The sequence below is a fragment of the Calidris pugnax genome, unplaced genomic scaffold (assembly GCF_001431845.1).
Source record: "Calidris pugnax isolate Ruff unplaced genomic scaffold, ASM143184v1 scaffold36, whole genome shotgun sequence".
Lineage (NCBI taxonomy): Eukaryota > Metazoa > Chordata > Aves > Charadriiformes > Scolopacidae > Calidris > Calidris pugnax.
The window spans coordinates 970,525-989,493 of record NW_015090825.1 but is presented as its reverse complement, the minus strand read 5'-3'; the positions used below and the strand labels follow the sequence as shown (position 1 = coordinate 989,493).

At 40.1% G+C, this 18,969-nt stretch overlaps 1 protein-coding gene across 4 annotated transcripts in view; it reads left to right on the top strand.

Annotated features, from left to right (window-relative positions):
• The window catches only part of RIMKLB (ribosomal modification protein rimK-like family member B), a 62,580-nt gene that overhangs the window by 14,906 nt on the left and 28,705 nt on the right, over positions 1-18,969 (top strand). The window contains exons 1-2 of one of the 4 annotated variants that reach the window (XM_014940147.1): positions 2,247-2,359; positions 16,801-16,865. The exons of 2 other annotated variants lie outside the window; for them this stretch is intronic. In XM_014940147.1, coding sequence (XP_014795633.1) covers positions 16,850-16,865 — 16 coding nt within the window. In that variant the 5' untranslated portion in view covers positions 2,247-2,359; positions 16,801-16,849. Of the gene's footprint in view, positions 1-2,135; positions 2,360-16,800; positions 16,866-18,969 lie in introns of those variants that run through there. One more of the 4 variants, XM_014940144.1, reaches the window with a different exon arrangement.

The window sequence follows — 18,969 nt, the reverse complement described above, 5'->3', positions numbered from 1 at the left end:
AACGGGTTTTTTTTTTTTTTTTTTTTTTTTTTTTTTTTTTTTTTTAATTATGACAGTGTCTGTCATTTTTTTTTTAATGTACTCAATGTTCTATAGCTCATTTTTAAAAATGAGATAGGCCAGGCTGTTAGGTAGAGCTGCTTTTCAAAAGAGAGGCGGCAGGTGGGGCTGTTTGGTCTCCCCAGTCCTTCAAGCAAATAGCAGAAATAAAGGTAAATTGCCAAGAAGCCTTCTGAACTGTGCCCACAGCGGTGACATTTCTGAGGAATACAGCTCGTCCCAATTACTAGCTGAAGATGTTGTCCCAGGAAGTTTTTGGTAAACTGCCGTGTGGAGAAATCCATTGTTGAGAGAGCCAAAAGTGGGGCAGGATCTGACAAATGCCAGCCATTGCAAGCCCAGGCCTCACCTTGCCCTTTTCGCTTTCAGCTGCTTTGAAGAAAAAAGGAGCTCTTTGAAATATCAAAAGATATTCTTTACAACCTCCCATACTCGTTTTCCTGCAGGGAACAAACATTCCTTATCCTGCTTTACCTTGAGCATCTTGACTGCTGTCAAGGGCGAGTCTGTGGCTGTGATTGCCTTTCCCTGGCTCCTGCTTACTCTCACTCTGTTAGTAGGAAGAACTTTAGTCCTTGGCTTTATTGTTGCTCCTTATTCACCAAAGCAGTGGGAAAAAAGTCACAGTCTTTGCTGCTTGTCATATGGTTCTCAGTACCAGGGACAAAAATGGCCACTTAAAATTTTATGTTCTTGTGAAGAAAAACCTGTGCTATTTGAAAAAAAACTTCTTTAATTACAAAAAAAAAAAATTTAAAAAATCAGCTTGTTCTTATGGTTGTAACAAAACTGTCCTTTAGTCCGAAGGCCTGCTGCAGAAACGAAAATTCTTCGTAATATTGAATGAAAGCAGCTGTATACCTGTGGTCTTTCTGCATTACATTTTCTGCTGACTCGGGGTTCTGTCATTAAGACTACCAGGCAAAGCTCCTCTTTCTGTCCCAGAGTTCAATTCTGTTTGAAACTCATACAAGCTGTATTGGTGAAAACAATGATTTCTCCCTCTGTTTTAATGTGCAAGTTTAAAATACATCACGGAAAACACTTCTGTTTTTCTCCAGAATTATTTTTCCCTACACCATGCTGCTGCTTATGTTTTCTTGAGTGTAGATGAGTAGTCCATTAACCTACCTGTCATTTTTTTTAAGTATATAGTCAAAAATAGGCCAAATCCTCTGTATTCAAAGCCAAAGGAGCAGTACCTTGTTGTTACCACGTCTAACACCATTGATATTCTTAAATTTGAACTATTTCTTCTGGTTTTGGTGCTGAATTCATTAGCACTGTCTATGTCTAAAGGTGGTGGGTTTTTGTTTTTTGTTTTTTACTGGTGTTAATCTTGCTGCGAGAGATTGAAACCTTGATTTTGTTTTAGGTTACATTTATTAATGTTTGGTATTCTTAACATTTTGTTGATGTTCCTTGTTCCTTTGGTTTTCCCGTGTCCTGGGTAATACTAAATATATTTCTCAGTTGATACGAAGTATTTGTAAGAGCAAGTAAGTCTTGAAATACATGGAAAATTCTGTTTTCATGGATTTCTTCCTTTATTCTGGGTTGCTTTTTTAACATGAAGAAATTGGCACGCTGTGTTGTCTTCTGTATATGGTGGAAAGGGGTACACCAAGTCTGTCCCCAGTGTTTTAGCAGTATCTAGGAGAGGGGCTGAGTTTTTTCCAATTTTAAGGAGTACCCAATTGTGAAGTTGAAATTCTGGCCTTTGGAGGTGGCAATTCAAGATGTTTTCAGTCCTTGGCATGCTTCTGTCAAGAAAGGGGGATGCTACTACCAGTGCCAGTAGTTACGTTAAGTCTTTACTTCTTGTGGATGAAACTAGGATGAGGACCAAGACCTGATTTTTAGCATTTGCATTCCATTGAATGTAAATGGTTTTGTTTCTGTTGTGGCTAGTTCTGTTGCAGATTAGGCCCAGGCACTTTTTTCCCACTTGGAGGTTGGAAGTTGCACTCCATTGAAAAGGACTGTCTTGTGTGGAGGGAGTAGGACTTGGTAGAGTGGGGAAGGTGAAGATAGGAGCCTATGTACTCTAACAGAATCTCATGTTCTCCCCCATCTAGAAGTTCCATTGAACGGAAACCTTGAAGATTGCAAGACAAGTCCAAGATGTGCAGTTCAGTTGCTCCCAGGCTGTGGTTCTTAACAGACCGGCGCATCAGAGAAGATTACCCTCAGCAGGAGATCCTGAGAGCGCTGAAGGCCAAGTGCTGTGAAGAGGAGCTGGATTTCCGGGCCTTGGTGATGGATGAAGTGGTGCTGACCATTGAGGATGGAAATCTTGGTGAGAATGAGCTATGGCTGGGAATGTGCTGAAAGGGTACTTGGGAAAAGATTGTAATATGGAGCATCTGTACTCTTCAATAATGAATTTCATGTGGCCAGACTGCCATACATCATTTTAAGTCTAGTAGATGTACATGATGTCATGTTCTTTAGCATTTATGGTGATAATCAAATATAATTGTCAACTTTCCTAATTTGCATTAGAACTGTTTTTGCCTTCCCTCTGTAGAACAGAGAGGAAGCTTGCTTTGGTTTGTTGATTCCGGGATAAGGACTATAGGACCTCTGAATTAAGAAGAAATACTGGAGTTTCATTTTTGCGTAGGTACTTGAAGTTCACGGGTTACATTTAAGAGTTTCCGGGGGACTTCTTTCTTCTGTTTGTGTTCTGACTCAAAGATAACAAACAGATTTGAAATAAACTAAAAGGCATTTTCAATGGACAGTACAGATTGTCATGGAGCTAGAGGTAATAACGTGACATAACTAAAGCATGCTGCTGTACGGATGTGTAGTTACGTATATGCCAAAAAAGAATGGGGCTGAAAAACAAAGTATGTGCATCAGAATAATTTGGACTATTACTACAACTTAGTGTTTTAAATGAACATGTAAGATTTCTGTTCTGTTTTCCTATTAGCTTTATTTTTCCTGTGGCGATTAAAAAGGAAAAGCAAGATGTTAAGGTGTTTTAGAGATGTTAAGTAAAATGATTCCATGGGTCATAACTTTATGTTGTAGGAGGAATATTAATACCAACAATATCAAGCTTTGTAACACTTTTTATTACAGCTTTCCCCCCCCCCCCCCCAACATTTTAAGCCTTCCTAAAGGCTTTGTACCTACCACTTTGCTTCCTAAGTGTTGCTTTGTACTTTTACCTCTTCCATTTCTCTTACTTATCTATCAGTCAAAAAATACTGCTGGAGATCCCCGGAAGAATTAAGTTTTTGAAAGTCGTATTAGAATAATTCTGTGTGGGAAGAAAATCTAAAAGTACTCTTAGCCCTGAAGAAAAGGCTGCCGTGTGAGCTTATGCCTTATTCCTTATTGTGGAATCTATATAAGAGGGAAATATTAAAACTGACTTCGGGGAAGAGCTTTGGTCAGAATTTGAATGTAATTGTAGCATGAATCAGTCAAGCATAACACAAATTATGGGAAAACAGGATTTTTGATTCTGGTATTACTAAACTTCGATTTACGTATTTTATCTTTTACTCTGAGTTGTTTTCTGATTTTTATCAGAGACTTGAAATTCTGTAGGGCGTCTTGAAATCCAGACAGCCTCTCATCAGAAAGTCTGAACATCTTACTGGTCTGAGTGTGCTGTCCTCTGCACACTGTGTTCTGCAAAGGTGGCCATCCTGGACTGTAGCTGCAGCCTCTGAAGTACATAACTGGTCCTTTAGCATTTCAGTATTGTTTTATTTCTTGGTGATGTTTTCTTCTTTCCTGTCTTCTGCCTGTTTTTGGGGAATTAAATACAGCAAGCACGAATTGTTGGCTTTTCTGCTCTCTTCTGTTTAATGTCTCCTAATGCTGCATCTATTCCAAGAAAAAAAGATAAAGTATGCAAGTTGGAAAACTAATACTGAGGAATATGTAGTAAGAATGAGAACACTTCAGAAAATTACTAGAAAGAGAATGCAAGAAAAGGGAAAATATTTTCATTGAAAGTGTTCCTTCAAAGCTATGTAAATAACTCACCTTTTGAAAAGGAGTGAGGTAAAAATGCTGAAAGGTTGGGGATAGAAATTTTCTTATAAATAATCTGGACTGGTTAATTGTGATTTTTTTTTTAATGGTTTTTGGGTGTGGGTGGGGTGGTTGGGGAGTTGTCTTATATGAAAGAATTCTTACTCTTGAGACAGATAAAAAAATCTTCCCTTTTAACTCTACAGTTTTCTTTTTCCTAGTGTTTGCCCACATATTTTGGTACAAATGCCTGGTGAAGGACACAAGCAAAAGTTTTATATTTCATTTTCCTTGTAAAGTTCTCAGTTGTCCTAGGAAAAGGTGTCCTGGAACAAAATCCAGGAGGTAACGCATTCTGTACCCTTTCAGTTACCTGCTGTTGTGTGAGGGGTCCAAGTTGAGTAAGTTTTTGTACAACATAGAGGGTGTTGATGAAGAGAATGTATCTTTGGTGGTAACAACCTGCTTTTCCTTCCAGTTCTACTGTTATTTGTGTTGAAAGCTTAGCAATAAAGGGCTCTGATGGCAATCTGTGGGTTTGGAGGAAGTAATAGGTTTTCACATGTTCACACTTGCAATTGGACCTTTTTTTTTTGTCCTTCAAAGCCTGGGCAATTTCTTAAGTAAATTGTTAGTGTTAACTTTAGGAAGTCAGGTTGGAACTATATGTTATTTCTGTAGATGATATGATCAGTGATGCTTCGTTGTGGACTTGCTGACTGTCAGGAATATAGCTGAAGACTTCAGAGACCAAGAATTCAGCATTAAAAAGCTTGAAATTATTTACCTCACAGAGGTAAAATAGAGTGGAAAAGACACTTCTAACCTTAGAAAAATTAAGTAGAACAGTAGGATGCATACCAAAATTGAAAATTGGCCCTTCAACCAGTTACGTGGTGTGTTCTCACTGTAGGGCACAGTGATGTAAATATCACTGAAATCCAGTGTGAGGGACAGATGTGGAAAACTTCAGTTATTTTGAGACTCTTACAAGATCTGTCTATGTCAGGGAGTGCTATGATTTGCCGTGTACCTGACGTGGCCAAGGTGAGAGGGAGAAGTAGGGTTATTTCAGTAAGAGGACACAGCAGTGGTGACTCCTTGGAGCAGTAGTGACTCTTGCTGCACTGCAGGGCTGGATGGGGAGCATGGCTGGGTTTCCAGGCAAGCCAGCAGTGTGGCCCCAGCAGTTCCTGCTGGTTCTTTTTCTCCTGCAGCTGAAATTTGGGGATGACCCAGCATCCCAAGCTCACCCCCAGCCCCACTGTCACTGGGGCCACGTGATGAACCTGCGTGCGGCTCAAGATCCACGTAGGTGCTTCAACACAGCAGGAGTTCAAAGATGATTGTAACTGAAATGAGATGTAAGAGATACAGAATTAAAGTTTTTCCTTTAAGTTTAGAAGGAAACTCTTAAACTGATTTATACTTAAACTGTTTTGGAAATAGTTTAAGTTCAACAAACAGTTTTTGAAAATAACTATGATTCATGCCTTACTTTAAGTAAGTGCTACTGCATGCCTGCTTATCCGAGTGATGCATTCTTCTTTCCTACTCTGTAGATCTCCACGGCAAAATTGTGTTAAAATCAGAGTTAAAATCAGAGGAAAAGTCCAGCTGCAGAAAACAATGAATATTTTTCTGCTTCTTTGGTGGGCTGAACCTGCTGAAACGGTTACTGAATCAGACATTGGTGTGCGGGAGTGGAGCAGCCGTGTCCCTCTCGTCCCTTTCCAGCCTTGCTATTGCTGCTTGCCTTGTATAGGGACTTCAGGTCTCTCCTGGCTTGCTTTCATGTTGTAGCTAAGGTAATCTAATTCAAAAAAAGGTTGCTTTTGCTCTGCTTGTTTGCAAGATCTGGTGTTTGTGCGAGTTGAGCTGGCTAATCCAATGGAACACTAGCTCTGCCCAAATAATTAGCAGTTTTCTGTTGAAATAACTCGCTACATCAGCCTATTTTGTGGTCACACAATTGGTAGCTCTAGTGCATCAGGGCAGGGGAGAATGGGGTTGCCCTTTTAGGGAATGGTTCATATTAATGTTGATTTAGTTGTAGCTTCCAGGCATACTTTAAAACGAAGTTTCTTATAGTTGGGATGCTTGATAGTGTCAGCTTTAGGATTTTGTGTGTGTTTCTTTGAAGCATCTACTATTTACCTCTGCAAGGAAAGCACTAGATTACTAAATTACATGGCTAGTTGGCTAATCTAGTTTGGCAATTCCTATATTCATTTGAAATAAATAGCAGGTAATTTAACAAAGCTCTGCATGATGTTTTCAGACGCATATCTGAAGTCTTAACAGTGAGTCCCGTTAAAATATGTAATTTTAAACTATTTGTCTGAGTTTGCTGGTGCAGTGATATAACAGGCTTGGGGAATTTGAAACTAGACAAATTAAAGCTTGTGAGTCAGAGTGTGTGGGGTGGGATGGGGATAGAGGTGGAGGAAGCCTGCAGGGAATAAGCACGCTGTGAGACTTAGTGGACAAGAGACAAAAGACAATTCATTGATTGTCTCCTCTTTCTGAATGGAGCACTCTTTTTCTTCTCACCTGGGTCTAGGACTCAGCAATAAGACTGCACACCTTATCTGCAGGGAAACACAGTTCAAGAACTGTTTGTTGGTGAAGAACGTGCTAGGGAAGTTTGGATCTTTCCTTCATTGAAGTAATATACAAGAACGTTGGCATTAAAGTTCTTTGCTATCAGAATAGCTGAAGTTTGAGATCACTGAGACATCAACTTACCAATTCATTTATTGTAGCTTTTTGGAATCAAACAGTTTTTGAAAATAACTATGATTCATGTCTTACTTTAAGTAAGTGCTACTGCATTCCATATTTTCTGATACTGTCCTGTGATGAAAAACGGTTTTGAGGAAAGTTGCTTTCATGAACTTTCAGCTGTTAAAGATGCTGGAGTGAGTGGAACTGGTGTGTCCTAAAGCATGAAACAAAGCGTGAACTTTTCCTGGACTTTCTTGGCTTTTTCGTTTGGGAACATAAAAACAAGTGATCAGCCTTGGTGAGGAGTAAAAAAGGACATGACAGTCATCTGTTCTTAAACAGTAGTACTTTGTGCATGGTCAGCTGGCTTTTTGGCTTAAGTTAGATGGATGACATCTGGGAACTGATCTCTTTGATTTGTTGTTTTGTTTTGTTTTTTTTTGCAAAGGATTTAGAAGAAGGATTCCTTTAACTTGCTGGTGTGCTGCTTTAGGCATCTGGCTTTCCTCTGTGGGTCTGAAATTTGCAATATTAGTCACTATTTCATTTAAGCCTTGAGTCTTACAAAATATGATTTTGTTTGATGTGATCTGTCCTTCATTTATAGTTTGGTCTGAACTAGTAACAAATAGTTGTGATCTTTGATTTGTACTTTTTTTTCCCTTCACGCTCAGAACCACTTGAGACTGTTTCTGATGTTCTTTCATGGTGGAAACTGGTCACTTACTAGTATGATTGATGTTAAACCTTGTTTAGCCATAAGACGTAAGTAGGCAATTATGGATTATATAAAGGGTATTCTGGAATGGTAGATGACTATGTGACCACCCCTATATTAAATACTTCAACAAATAACATCTCTAGTAGAAAAAACATTTGCTTTATTATCACAGAAACCAATTTTAATAACAGTGTATTTCAAGATATTTGAAATATTTCTGTGAAGTAGAGAAAGCTTGGGGGAAAAGGGTAAGGTTAAAAACCAAATAGCTGTGTTTTTGGTATAATGGTAAGAAAACCACTCTATCAGCTAGATCCATTATGAAGGAGGGCTTTTACATCTGCCAAATGGTTGCTATGTCAAAATTTCCAGACTCTTAATATTTTTAAATCATAGAATCATAGAATCATAGAATTGCCCAGGCCAGAAGGGACCTCCAAAGGTCATCTAGTCCGACCTCCCCGCAGTCAGCAGGGACACCCCCAACTAGACCAGGTTGCCCAGGGCCTCGTCGAGCCTCTCCTTGAATATCTCCAGGGAAGGGGCCTCAACCACCTCCCTGGGCAACCTGTTCCAGTGCTCCACCACCCTCACAGTGAAGAACCCTCTCCTCATCTCCAGTCTAAAGCTGTTCCCCTCCAGCTTGAAGCCATTTCCCCTCGTCCTGTCACTGCAGGCCTTTCTAAACAGGCTCTCCCCAGCCTTCCTGTAGGCTCCCTTCAGGTATCATCTTAAGTCACAGGGGGAGTTGGACTAGATGATCTCTATGGTCCCTTCCAACTCTAAAAATTCAGTGAAATTCAGTGAAATTCTGTCACACAAGAGGGAATATAGTCAACTCCTCTTCCTGCTGGCTGTTTCCAGCAGTCCCCTGGCACTTGTTAGTCCAGCAGTGCCCCTCGCTCTAAGAGCTGCTCCTGCCGTGTGCTGCAAATGGCTCTGGGAGCGACGGAGCAAGAGGCAAGTGGCCTTGGCAAGGTGCCTTGCTGAGCACTGCAGGGTTGGCCTGTGTCCTGCTACTGACAGCGGTCAGGGCAACCACTGACTGCCTCTGCAGAGTTGGGAAATTGGTTTGTAACTCAATAGTGAGACCCGGAGAAGAAACTGCAGTTGTGCAAAAGACTGGAAGGCACGAAGTGAATTTTGTGTGGTTGACAGTGCTGGGCTCAGAACCACTTGAGACTGTTTCTGATATTCTTTCATGGTGGAAACTTGTCACTTACTAGTATGATTGATGTTAAACCTTGTTTAGCCATAAGACGTAAGTAGGCAATTATGGATTATATAAAGGGTATTCTGGAATGGTAGATGACTATGTGACCATCCCTACATTAAATACCTCAACAAATAACATGTCTAGTAGAAAAAACATTTGCTTTATTATCACAGAAACCAACTTTAATAACAGTGTATTTCAACAGCTGCCACATGTTTTAGGAAAAATTGTTTTCTTTCAGAACTGTGACACCAAACACAACTTTCTTACGATGCGTATGGGAAGAAAGGATTTATACTCTGTGACCCTGGGAGGCCTTGCAGTTTTCTTCTTTTTATCAGGGATTTCTATACTTAAACGAATGTCGAAGAAAGGATTTATACTCTGTGACCCTGGGTGTCCTTGCAGTTTTCTTCTTATTATCAGGGATTTCTAACTTACACGAATGTCCGCATGTTACCTCAAGCTGTTGCTAGATAATGAAGGTTAATGATGAATTTGATCTCAGAATTGTTCTGTTTCTTCAGTAAATGTCAGTATGTCATCAGTGGTAGGTATGGGCTCAGTCCAAAGCTGCCTCTGCAAGGTGGAGAGGTAGGAATGTTGCTGCGTGGAAGTATTTTATTATGGTCATTTCAGAGGGCTGTGTTAAGGACTGAAGTTTTTCATTTGCACGTGTTCTTGAATAGTCAGCCAGGAAAATCAGAATTGAAGGGCACATCATCTTCAACATACGTGCATGTCACCATATCTGAAAATGTCAGAAAGCATTGCCAGATTTTTAATTGTTGTAGGAATTCTCAGGAATGGCCATCTGGGGGGAAAACAATGTAAAAATGACAAAAGCGAGATGAAAGAGAGAAGATACATCACAGTCAATGTGAAATGAAAATTAGCCTAACGTTTTACAAGGCAGTTGTTAACTGGATGGGGGGGTTTTGTGTCATTTTTCCAACAGTCCCTGTTCCAGTGCTGTGTCACCTAAGCGAGTTGTGCTGGCACAATTGTCTGAGCAGTTGCGTTGCGAACCAGGTCTGCATACTGATGTTGTTTTAAACCAAATCAGTCTCTTCTTGGTGGAGGGCGTTGGTTTTTTTGGTTTTTTGTTTTTTTTTAATGCTGCATCAGTTCTCCAAGGCAGGTGGTAACATGACTGCACAAACACTAGCGGGCTGCAGCGTTTCAATCAGGAGGGCAAAGTGTGTGTGTTGGGGTGTGAGAGATTAGGAGATACCACAAGTGTTCATGTGAAAAACTTACTTACTAGCACCTGTGCTTGCTTTACTAGATTTGTGGTGAGAGGGCTACTCAATTACCTGTTCTTTTAGCAATGACACCAGCTGCTGTTTTCTTCACCTTTTCTCCCAAGCCCAGTTGTTACCCATTTGTGAATGATGAGCAATTGATTGATCCTCAGCGACTATAAATCTGAGATTGGTGCTGCTGAACTCTGTTTGGTGTTGAAATAGGTCTTCCAGTGTGCAGACTTGTGTTTTCACTGATAACAGACTTCTAGGACTGCCAGTGGCTGTGGACAAGTCCCTTTATTTTCTTATTCTTACAAATTCTGTCTATAAAATGTGGTGAAATTCTGGTTTTCAGAATTACAGTTTCCTTTTATGTCTCTCCTTTCCTTTCCTGTGTCTTTTTTTTTTTTTTTTTCCATATAGTCAAAATAATTAACACTGTGATCGTGTCCTTTTAATGATTGTTCTTTGAATGGAAGAACTTACATAATTTCTATACCTGTCTAAAGGTCCAGGCCATTTTAGGATTAAAAGTGTGATATGGAGTTTTAAAATGCCTTTGTAATTGTCAAAAGTTCAGGCAAGCTTTGGTAAGTCTAGTGTGTTATATGTGCTCTACCAACGTGAGCAGAATAGCTGAGAACAGAATTGTTGTCAGGTATTCTGCTCATGTTGTCACAGAAACCCTGCTAGAATTACACTAATTAACTGCTTAACTGCTTTAACTAATAGAAGGCTTTTCCTATCGTACAGAAAGATTTTCTTGCTCTGTACTTCCATGTAGTGCAAGTACTGAACTGGGGACTGTCTTGCTGTTCTTGTTACTCATCTCGACACATCTGCGAGTAAAATGTGGATTTTATTTTATTTTTTTACTGAAAGGGCATGTTTTTGTTTGTTTGCTTTTGTTATTATTTTTGCTTGTTTGTTGTTCCTTTCACTGAAATTGTAGCAGTGAAAAATTTGGCTTCCAGGCTCTAGGAATATATTTTTATGAAGGAAGGGAGCAAGGGATGTGTTCCTTTCTTAAGCTAAAGTGAAAAAAGTGATCCAATTGAAGACTTGCACTGTGCGTGCTTAACATGAAGAAAGTTCTTTCTGTTTCAGACACATGATGTTGCATGATATAGGTAGAAATACTGGAAAATTGAACATGCCCAGTAGTACAATAGTGAAAGAACAGATATTGGAAGAGACAGAGTAGTGATTTGATCCATTTTGGCAAGGGGTGAGGTGAGAAGACTAAATATGCCAGTGTTCTCTCCTGGTTTTTTTAGCTGAGGAGGCGGTTGGGCTGTACTGACAGAGTAAAAGATTAGATGATTTTGTTTACAGTAATAGTTAAAATGTAAGATCACTGAAATAATATTCTCAAAATCCATGCTGTCAAATCATGTTTCTTGGCAGTTTCTATCTGAAGAAGAATTAGAGCTGGATGAGAAATATATAATCAGATATCAATATGTAGTCAGAAGATCAATAAATATCTTGAGTTCTAAGAACTTGATTTGAAAGTCCTCTCTGTATCTAGCCTGTTGTGTTGGTACAATGCTGTGGAACTTCTAGGGGGGGATTTGCTTTTAATTTAAGGTTTTGCAAGGACGGAAGAGGGAGTTGTTTCTAAAAAATTGTATAAGCATTCCCTTTAGTTCTTCAGAGTATAAAACTTTATTGGTTGAAGAGTGGTTTAGGGATAGAAATAAGTAGCATAGACAGAGCTTTGGATCACAATACAAATGTAATTCTCAGGACAGGTCTCCATGTCCTACTCACCATCCCAATTCCGGGTGTCCCCATTCACTAGGAAGGTGGAAGGAGTTTTAAGCCAGCCCTTTGCTCTCTTCAAAGCTCTTTTGGGTAGTCATTCAGTTTTTCTACTCTAGGTTGGGCTGAGCCCTATATAGGTTTGCCCATGCTGGTCTCATTATCTCAGGAAGGCATTCACATTCTTGCTGCTCTCCTAGACAAACATTTACACAACGAGTTGATAAGCTCATCTGAGAGACAGCTGATATCCCCAGCTGTTATAACCCTTTATCTTTTAAGGTACCTTCCAATCCTCTTTGTCATAGTATGAGGTCAGCTTTCTTTGCCACAGGTGTGGTCAGCTGCTTCCCACGTTCCTTCCAGAGCTTCCCAAGCACATCACCCTGCCCATCTCTACCGAGCCTTCTCAGGAGTTGATCCATCACGTGGAGAGAATTGCTGGCAGCCTGAGGAATCCCAAGTTTTGGGTATTTGCCTGGGTGTAAGAGACTTCTGTTTTAGGTGGAGGAAACAATGCATATAAGTGAATTTCTTTTTACCAGGTTCATGCACTTACCATGTAATATTACGTCATATCAAAGATGTAATATTTTCATCTATGACTTGGTAGATACTTGCTTTATGTAGCACAAAACATAGTGATATGAACAGAGAGAGACCAACTTAGGAAGACTCTGTAGCCTAATTAATGACTGCGTCAGTATTTGGGTTCCATATCCAAGTAACTCTCTTTGAATAGGTAAGAGTGTCTCCACCACCACGAAATGCTTATCGTGAAAAGAGCCAAAATCCTTTGTGAACCCAGTGTGAAAAGTCAAGCTGCTGCTTCGAAGTTTCTTTTTATGCCCCGAATAGTACTGTGAAGGTCTAGAATTAATGAATTGATTCTCTTGCTTTCCCCTACCCCCAGTAAAAATTACTGACTTCATTTTTCAATTAGCTCTTGAGGCTGCTTAGACCATCCAATTGATAATCCTCTGAGGGTTTAATTTTTGGTAGAAACATTACTTAGATTAGAACAAATTAAATTTGGCACTCAAGGGAATCATGGCCTTTAATCTTTTTGTTAGGGGTTTTTTTTTGCTGTATCGGGACTCTTTGTTCAAACAGTATTTTATGGAGTGATAGTACCATATATCATGATGGGACATAAATGTGGATGTTGTTCCAGTACAGGAGAGCCTGACTATCATTAGTGGATAGCTTTTGGAGATTGTATAACTGTTTTACTTAGTAGTCCCCAAATAACGTTAATCTGAAAATGTTAAGGCTTTTTGAAGACGCAGATCAAATCCTCGGTGATATTCTTGTAGTATGAGTGCAATGGTTTGCTGTGTTTAACAATGCAGAAATAATATACAGGAAAGTTGAGATGGCACCACATCTTATGTGGAATAGAAGACTTAACTTACGGCTGTGGCTACATTGCTAGCTGGTTGCTTCTGTGTACTAAGACCAGCATTCAGAATTCTAGGCAAAGAAGCTGCTTACCAGTAGGAGAAATCTGTAGTTTGGAAATCAACCGGAAAAATAAGGAAACTAGAATGAAGGTGGGATGGAGAGGAAGTGAAAACACACGTGTTGCTTTTAGGAAGATGAATCCTATAGGGGTGGGGAAGTGGGGAGTGAGAAATTGGGGCAAAACAAGCTGCGTGCAGTGGTTTTTGACTTTGAATGCCTGGAGCGGAATCAAACATTCCAGAGCTTTTCTCTTCTGCAGATAAAAATTCCTCTGCAAGTTTGTTAACACAAGTATTTGCTGGCAGTGGAGCCCATTAACCTTAAGTGCTGGCCCACTGGTTGCTGACCCAGTGCAGCACAAGTGTCAGAGGTCTGTGTGGTATAAATCATTCTAACCCTCATGGTATATTCCACCAGTGTCATGCACGTGTTGCCTAGATGCCAAATGATGAAGTTTGCTTTTTGATTATCTCCAAAAGTAAATATTAAATACTCTTAAGAGTAGCAACATCAGATCCCCCCAATATTAGAAATTGTGCGGTTTTGGGTCCTTTGTGCATTTGTTTTCAGATAGTACATTTTAAATTATTTGGTGGCGTGCTACTTTTTCACCAGCCTTTTTAATGTACAGAGCGTTTTGCTCTGGGAACGTAACTTGTAGCGTAGTGACAGAGAGGACAGTTTGTAGGATGCCTTCTCTGAGGTTACAGGAGTTAGTGACAATTGAAGCACAACATTGCTGGAATACAAGTGTTCATCTAGTGATTTGGAATATTAATAAATTGCCTTTAATTGCATGTTTTTCCATTTTCTGAGTGCCCAAACTCTGTATATTAGGATCAGCTTTGTGAAAGTGCTGAATTCTTGCATGCACAAAAAGAAAAAAAAAAATTGGAGCAGAACCAGCAAGTAGGAAATCGTGGATTCTCAAATGTGGCATCTAGAATTCCTTCTTTAAGTTTTATATTTGGGTTTCTCTTCCCCATATGGGAAATCAGTAGAATATTTTCTGGTTTCTTACGGCGTCTACAAAATAAATGGAGATTGTGAAGCACTCAGATGTTACTGTGTGCAATAGAGAAAGCACAACAGAGAAAACTCATAAAGCAATTAATGTGTTTCAAGCAAGGATTTCAGTACACCAATCCATGGATTACACAAAAGAAAATACAGTGCTGAGTAGCTGCTTGTTAAGTGAGTGCTGTACCTCCTGTGCATGTCAGAAAAATAATATTTGTTCATGTAATTGAAGGCATTATGTTGGTGAGGTTGCAGATCAATGCTACAGACATGTCCTTCTGGCTTTTTCTAACCTTTATGTGCTTGACTTTGTGAATTCAAGAGTTTTCTCTTAGTGTAGCTTTTTAATGTAATACTGTACACACACATTCTTTGTAAATAATGTATGTTCAGTGACACAGGGACTGTGCTGGATGCATCGAAACTGTTTACTAGCCAGGATTTGGAAAATGTAGATGTAGAGAAAAACAGGAGCAACGCAGTGACAACCAATTACTTGGGTAACCCAATACTCTGTCTTTGAATAGTAGTCCATGGATATATTTACATGCAAGACACATATGTGTCCTGTCACTGAGAATGAGGAATTATTCTACCTGTCTAAATACTTGGAGAGGTTGTGCTTGTGCCTTGCTCTCCTTCATACTTGTCTCATGAACATGGAAATTGGCGTGTCCCCATTTCTATTGTACTTCTCAAGTGCTTTGCAAAATGGCTTGTTCCATTCCTGGAATTCTTTTTGTTTGGGTTCTTTTGACAGCACTGCTTTCGGTGTTTATATTTCATATTTTATGAGGTGCCTTGCAGGCTGTTTTTCATGGTTTAGAACATCTTCATATATATATATATATATATGTAAAAGCAGTGTATTGCTTTTGGATGTCAACATGAAGTGTTGGACCTTCTGTTTCTGGACAGGGAACAGAGCCACGGGGTGAGTTACATTCTTAGTTCTGTGGCCAGGCAGGATGTTGTGCTTTGAGTTGATTTTTCTCTTAATATGAAACAGGAAGGGAGCACTAGTGAACCTGACTGAGCCTGCCATGGTAGGGGCAGTTGGTTGTTATGATTCTAGAAATTATTTTTTAGGACTTCCAGAATTTCCTGAACCAACCACATGTATCTTTTAGTTCGCTGTTCTAGGAAGCATCCAAATCTTACCTTTTCATGTTGTTGAGGGGTGGCTTTTCATTCCTGTATCATGCCTTTTCCTTCTTAATGAAGAAGGTTTTTATTAACAAGAAGAGAGACCATATCCAGTTCTCCAGCTAGTGTTACTCTGTGTCCCTGCTTCCCTAACTTGGATGATATTTGTGGATATCCTGTAAACTAAGATTAAAGTTTTAGCTCTCCTTTGCCTGGGTTGCAATCCATCTCTGCTTATCCCCAGTGAGATAGTTTTTGGTAGTTATACTTCAAAAGTTCTTTAAAGATTAAAGTAGCTCTTCCTTGTTCTGCAAAACTAGATTCAAACTCAACTCAGGACCTCAAGGGGACAACTTTGCATCTGCATCTTTCTCTGAAGGCTTGTATTGTTGCATGACTGCTTCCACCAGCAAGGTGGAATGGTAGTGAGCAAGATCTGTTTTCAGTTGTTTATTTATAATTTAACAATAAAAGCTTCACAGTGTTTTTTTCCCCCCTTCATTACTTTGCTTTCCAGACAGGGTTTGCCTTTACCATATACTGAATTTCTTAAATCTCTTTCCAGGTTTCATTGTGGTCAGGGAATCAGGCTGTGGTTCCCCACCTCCCACCCGTGCCTCTGTAGAGGCACTTTGCACTTTCAGCATGAAGAACTTTATTCTTTTAATGACTGTAAAAACTTGTCAGATGATCATGGTTGTGCAAAAGAAAGAAGGGACACTTCCCAATCAACCCACAAATCTGGTTTGATTTGGAGCCTTCATCCTACTCTTGCAGCCACATAAGAGGCTGGACATACTACAGGAGAATGCCAGAGAATCATAGAATAATTGAAATTGGAAGGGACGTTTAAAAGTCATCTGGACCAATTTTCTGCACAAAGTGGCCAACTTGAAAGCTAGAGCCAGCTCCTAAGTTAGATCAGATTGCTTGGGATGTTATCCAGTTGGGTTTTGAACATCTCCAGGGACAAAGCCTCCACGGCCTTGCAGGGAAATCTGTCACAAAGTTTGACCAGTGTCACAGAGAGGGAAAAAAAAAATCCAAATATACGTTTAAAAGTCATCTGGACCAATTTTCTGCACAAAGTGGCCAACTTGAAAGCTAGAGCCAGCTCCTAAGTTAGATCAGATTGCTTGGGATGTTATCCAGTTGGGTTTTGAACATCTCCAGGGACAAAGCCTCCACGGCCTCGCAGGGAAATCTGTCACAAAGTTTGACCAGCATCACAGAGAGGGGAAAAAAAATCCAAATACATGGTCACAACTGTGTTTGGAACACTGGGTTGAATTCCTAGTGGGTTGAATTCCATCTGGGTTGGAATCATGGTGTAAGTGTAGGTAGAAAGGTAAAAGGTTACTAAGAAATGACTGGAAGTTTTTGAGATGTGCGTGTTCATATCCTGCTTCCTTTTGTTTTTCTGTCAATCTTCCCAGGATCATTCTGGCCTAAGACTGAAATGGTTCTTTGTGCACCCCTCCTTACATGCTTGGGACTGAAGGTGAGGCAGGATTTGCAAAATGCATGCCCTTTGTGGATGCTTTGAGGTGAATAAGGACTGTGGCTGCAGGCGAAAGGGATGCTGTACCTGTAAACTGCATGTCTTAATGCTTGTAAGTGTCTGTCATGCTCGAACAAGGCTGGTGGCTGGGCCTTAATAGCAATTTTGCTGCAAATTTTTCTTACGTGGCAGAGTGGGAGTCACTGGAGAACCTATCACAGAATCACAGAATCTTCTAGGTTGGAAGGGACCTTTAAGATCATCTTGTCCAACCATCAACCTAACTGACGAAAATAGACACCCACACAACAAACAAGGAGCATCATCACTAAACCATACCTCCCAGCACTACATCAACCCGTCTTTTGAACACCTCCAGGGATGGTGCCTCAACCACCTCCCTGGGCAGCCCATTCCAATGGCTGAGAACCCTTTCAGTGAAAAAATTTTTCCTAATATCCAGCCTGAACCTCCCCTGGTGTAACTTGAGGCCATTTCCTCTCGTTCTGTCGCCTGTGACTTGAGAAAAGAGACCGACCCCCACCTCTCTACACCCTCCTATTACCTGCATAGGGCAGGAGAGCAAGAATTGCAGACAGCCTTGTTTTTACAAAGTTGGAAGCTGGGCAAGCATAGTGATGATAGAGGTGTAAATGTAGAAAGAAAAAAAAAAATCTTACCATAGACAATTCTACATTCTCAAAATGGCACTGTCTTGACAGTTTAAGCGGTTCAGATCATTGCTGTCGTTGCTATGATCCAGCCTCCTCTGTTGGAGCTGACACCTGGATTGATCAGATCCTGCAGTGAGTTGGTTCAGAAATCAAATTCCACACAAGATGAGAGTAGTTTTCTGTGTGTGTAGGAAGCTTCCCTGCTCACCAGTGAGTCTGGGGAGCACCAGTGGCAGGCAGTGGGTGGTGTTACGTGCTGCTGTAGGATTGCATGGGGCTGCAGAGTAAAACTGTCTTAAATTGTCTTAGAACTTAAATTGTCTTAGAACCAATGCTATGTCAGTGTTTTGCCCAACGCAGGGATTTCTAAAGAGGTGCTCGTTTCTTCCCCTTTCTTGCTTGGGTCTTCCAAGGTGTACAGCATGCAGTTAAACCTTTTCCTCTAAGAATTCTTAATCCTTTTAAATTGTTAGAGGCAGAGTCTAGGAGTGAATGTAAATTACAGTTCTGTTACTGAGAACGGATCAAGAATGACATTTGGTAATGAGTTTTCTGTGATTGTGTTGCTGTAAAGTGAAAGAACTCGAAGAAAAATGTTATCTGCAAATATTTAAAGGAGATTCTTAGAGGAATCTATGGAGGAGTGAGATAAATGAACTAAGGCGACTTGTCATACCTGATGCTTGCAAAAAAGCTTCTGTTTCCTGTCTCTGCCGTTCATTCGTTTGTGATGACAGCAGTAGCCCCTCAGTGCTTTTTGTTTCTTTAAATTGTGCAGATGCTTATTTCAGAAAAGGCAAAACAAGGAGAGCTTTGGATCTTGTAGTGCAGGTGAAACGCCTATAAAGATATTTATCAATTTGTAGGGATTGGTAAACTCAGGGCTACATTTACAGTCTAGAAATTAGTGGTAAAATAAATAACCTTTCTCTTAAATGTGTTGCATCCAAAGGTCAAAACAAGCTGACAGTGGGGGATGTCCCTTCTGCTTCCTTTAGTCTGCTGTCTGTGAGTACAATACTGCCATTGCATGATTTTTTTTATTTGACTGGTCTGATGGGAAGGACTGTAATTTGTAATTCTTTGTAATTCTGCGGAGCATTTTCTTTCAAGGAGATCGTTACCGACTGTGTGGAGTGTCTTAATTAGGGAGCATACTTAGCTAATATCTTAATTAGTTACCATCTTTTTGGCCCTAGGTGGAAGCTTCTGCCTCCAGAACAGGTGAGAAATAACACTGTGGTGTTATACTTGTATTTTCGTTGCAATACAGGCATGGAGCACATGTACCTACTGCAGTGTAGTTTTAACCCTCTAAAGCTGGGAAGAGGAAACAAGCCCAGTGAGCGAGCTCTGAAGTGTGACAAAACCTGAATTCTTCCTCCTCTATCTTTGTTTTGTGTATGGTTTTACATTAATGTCTGTCAAAA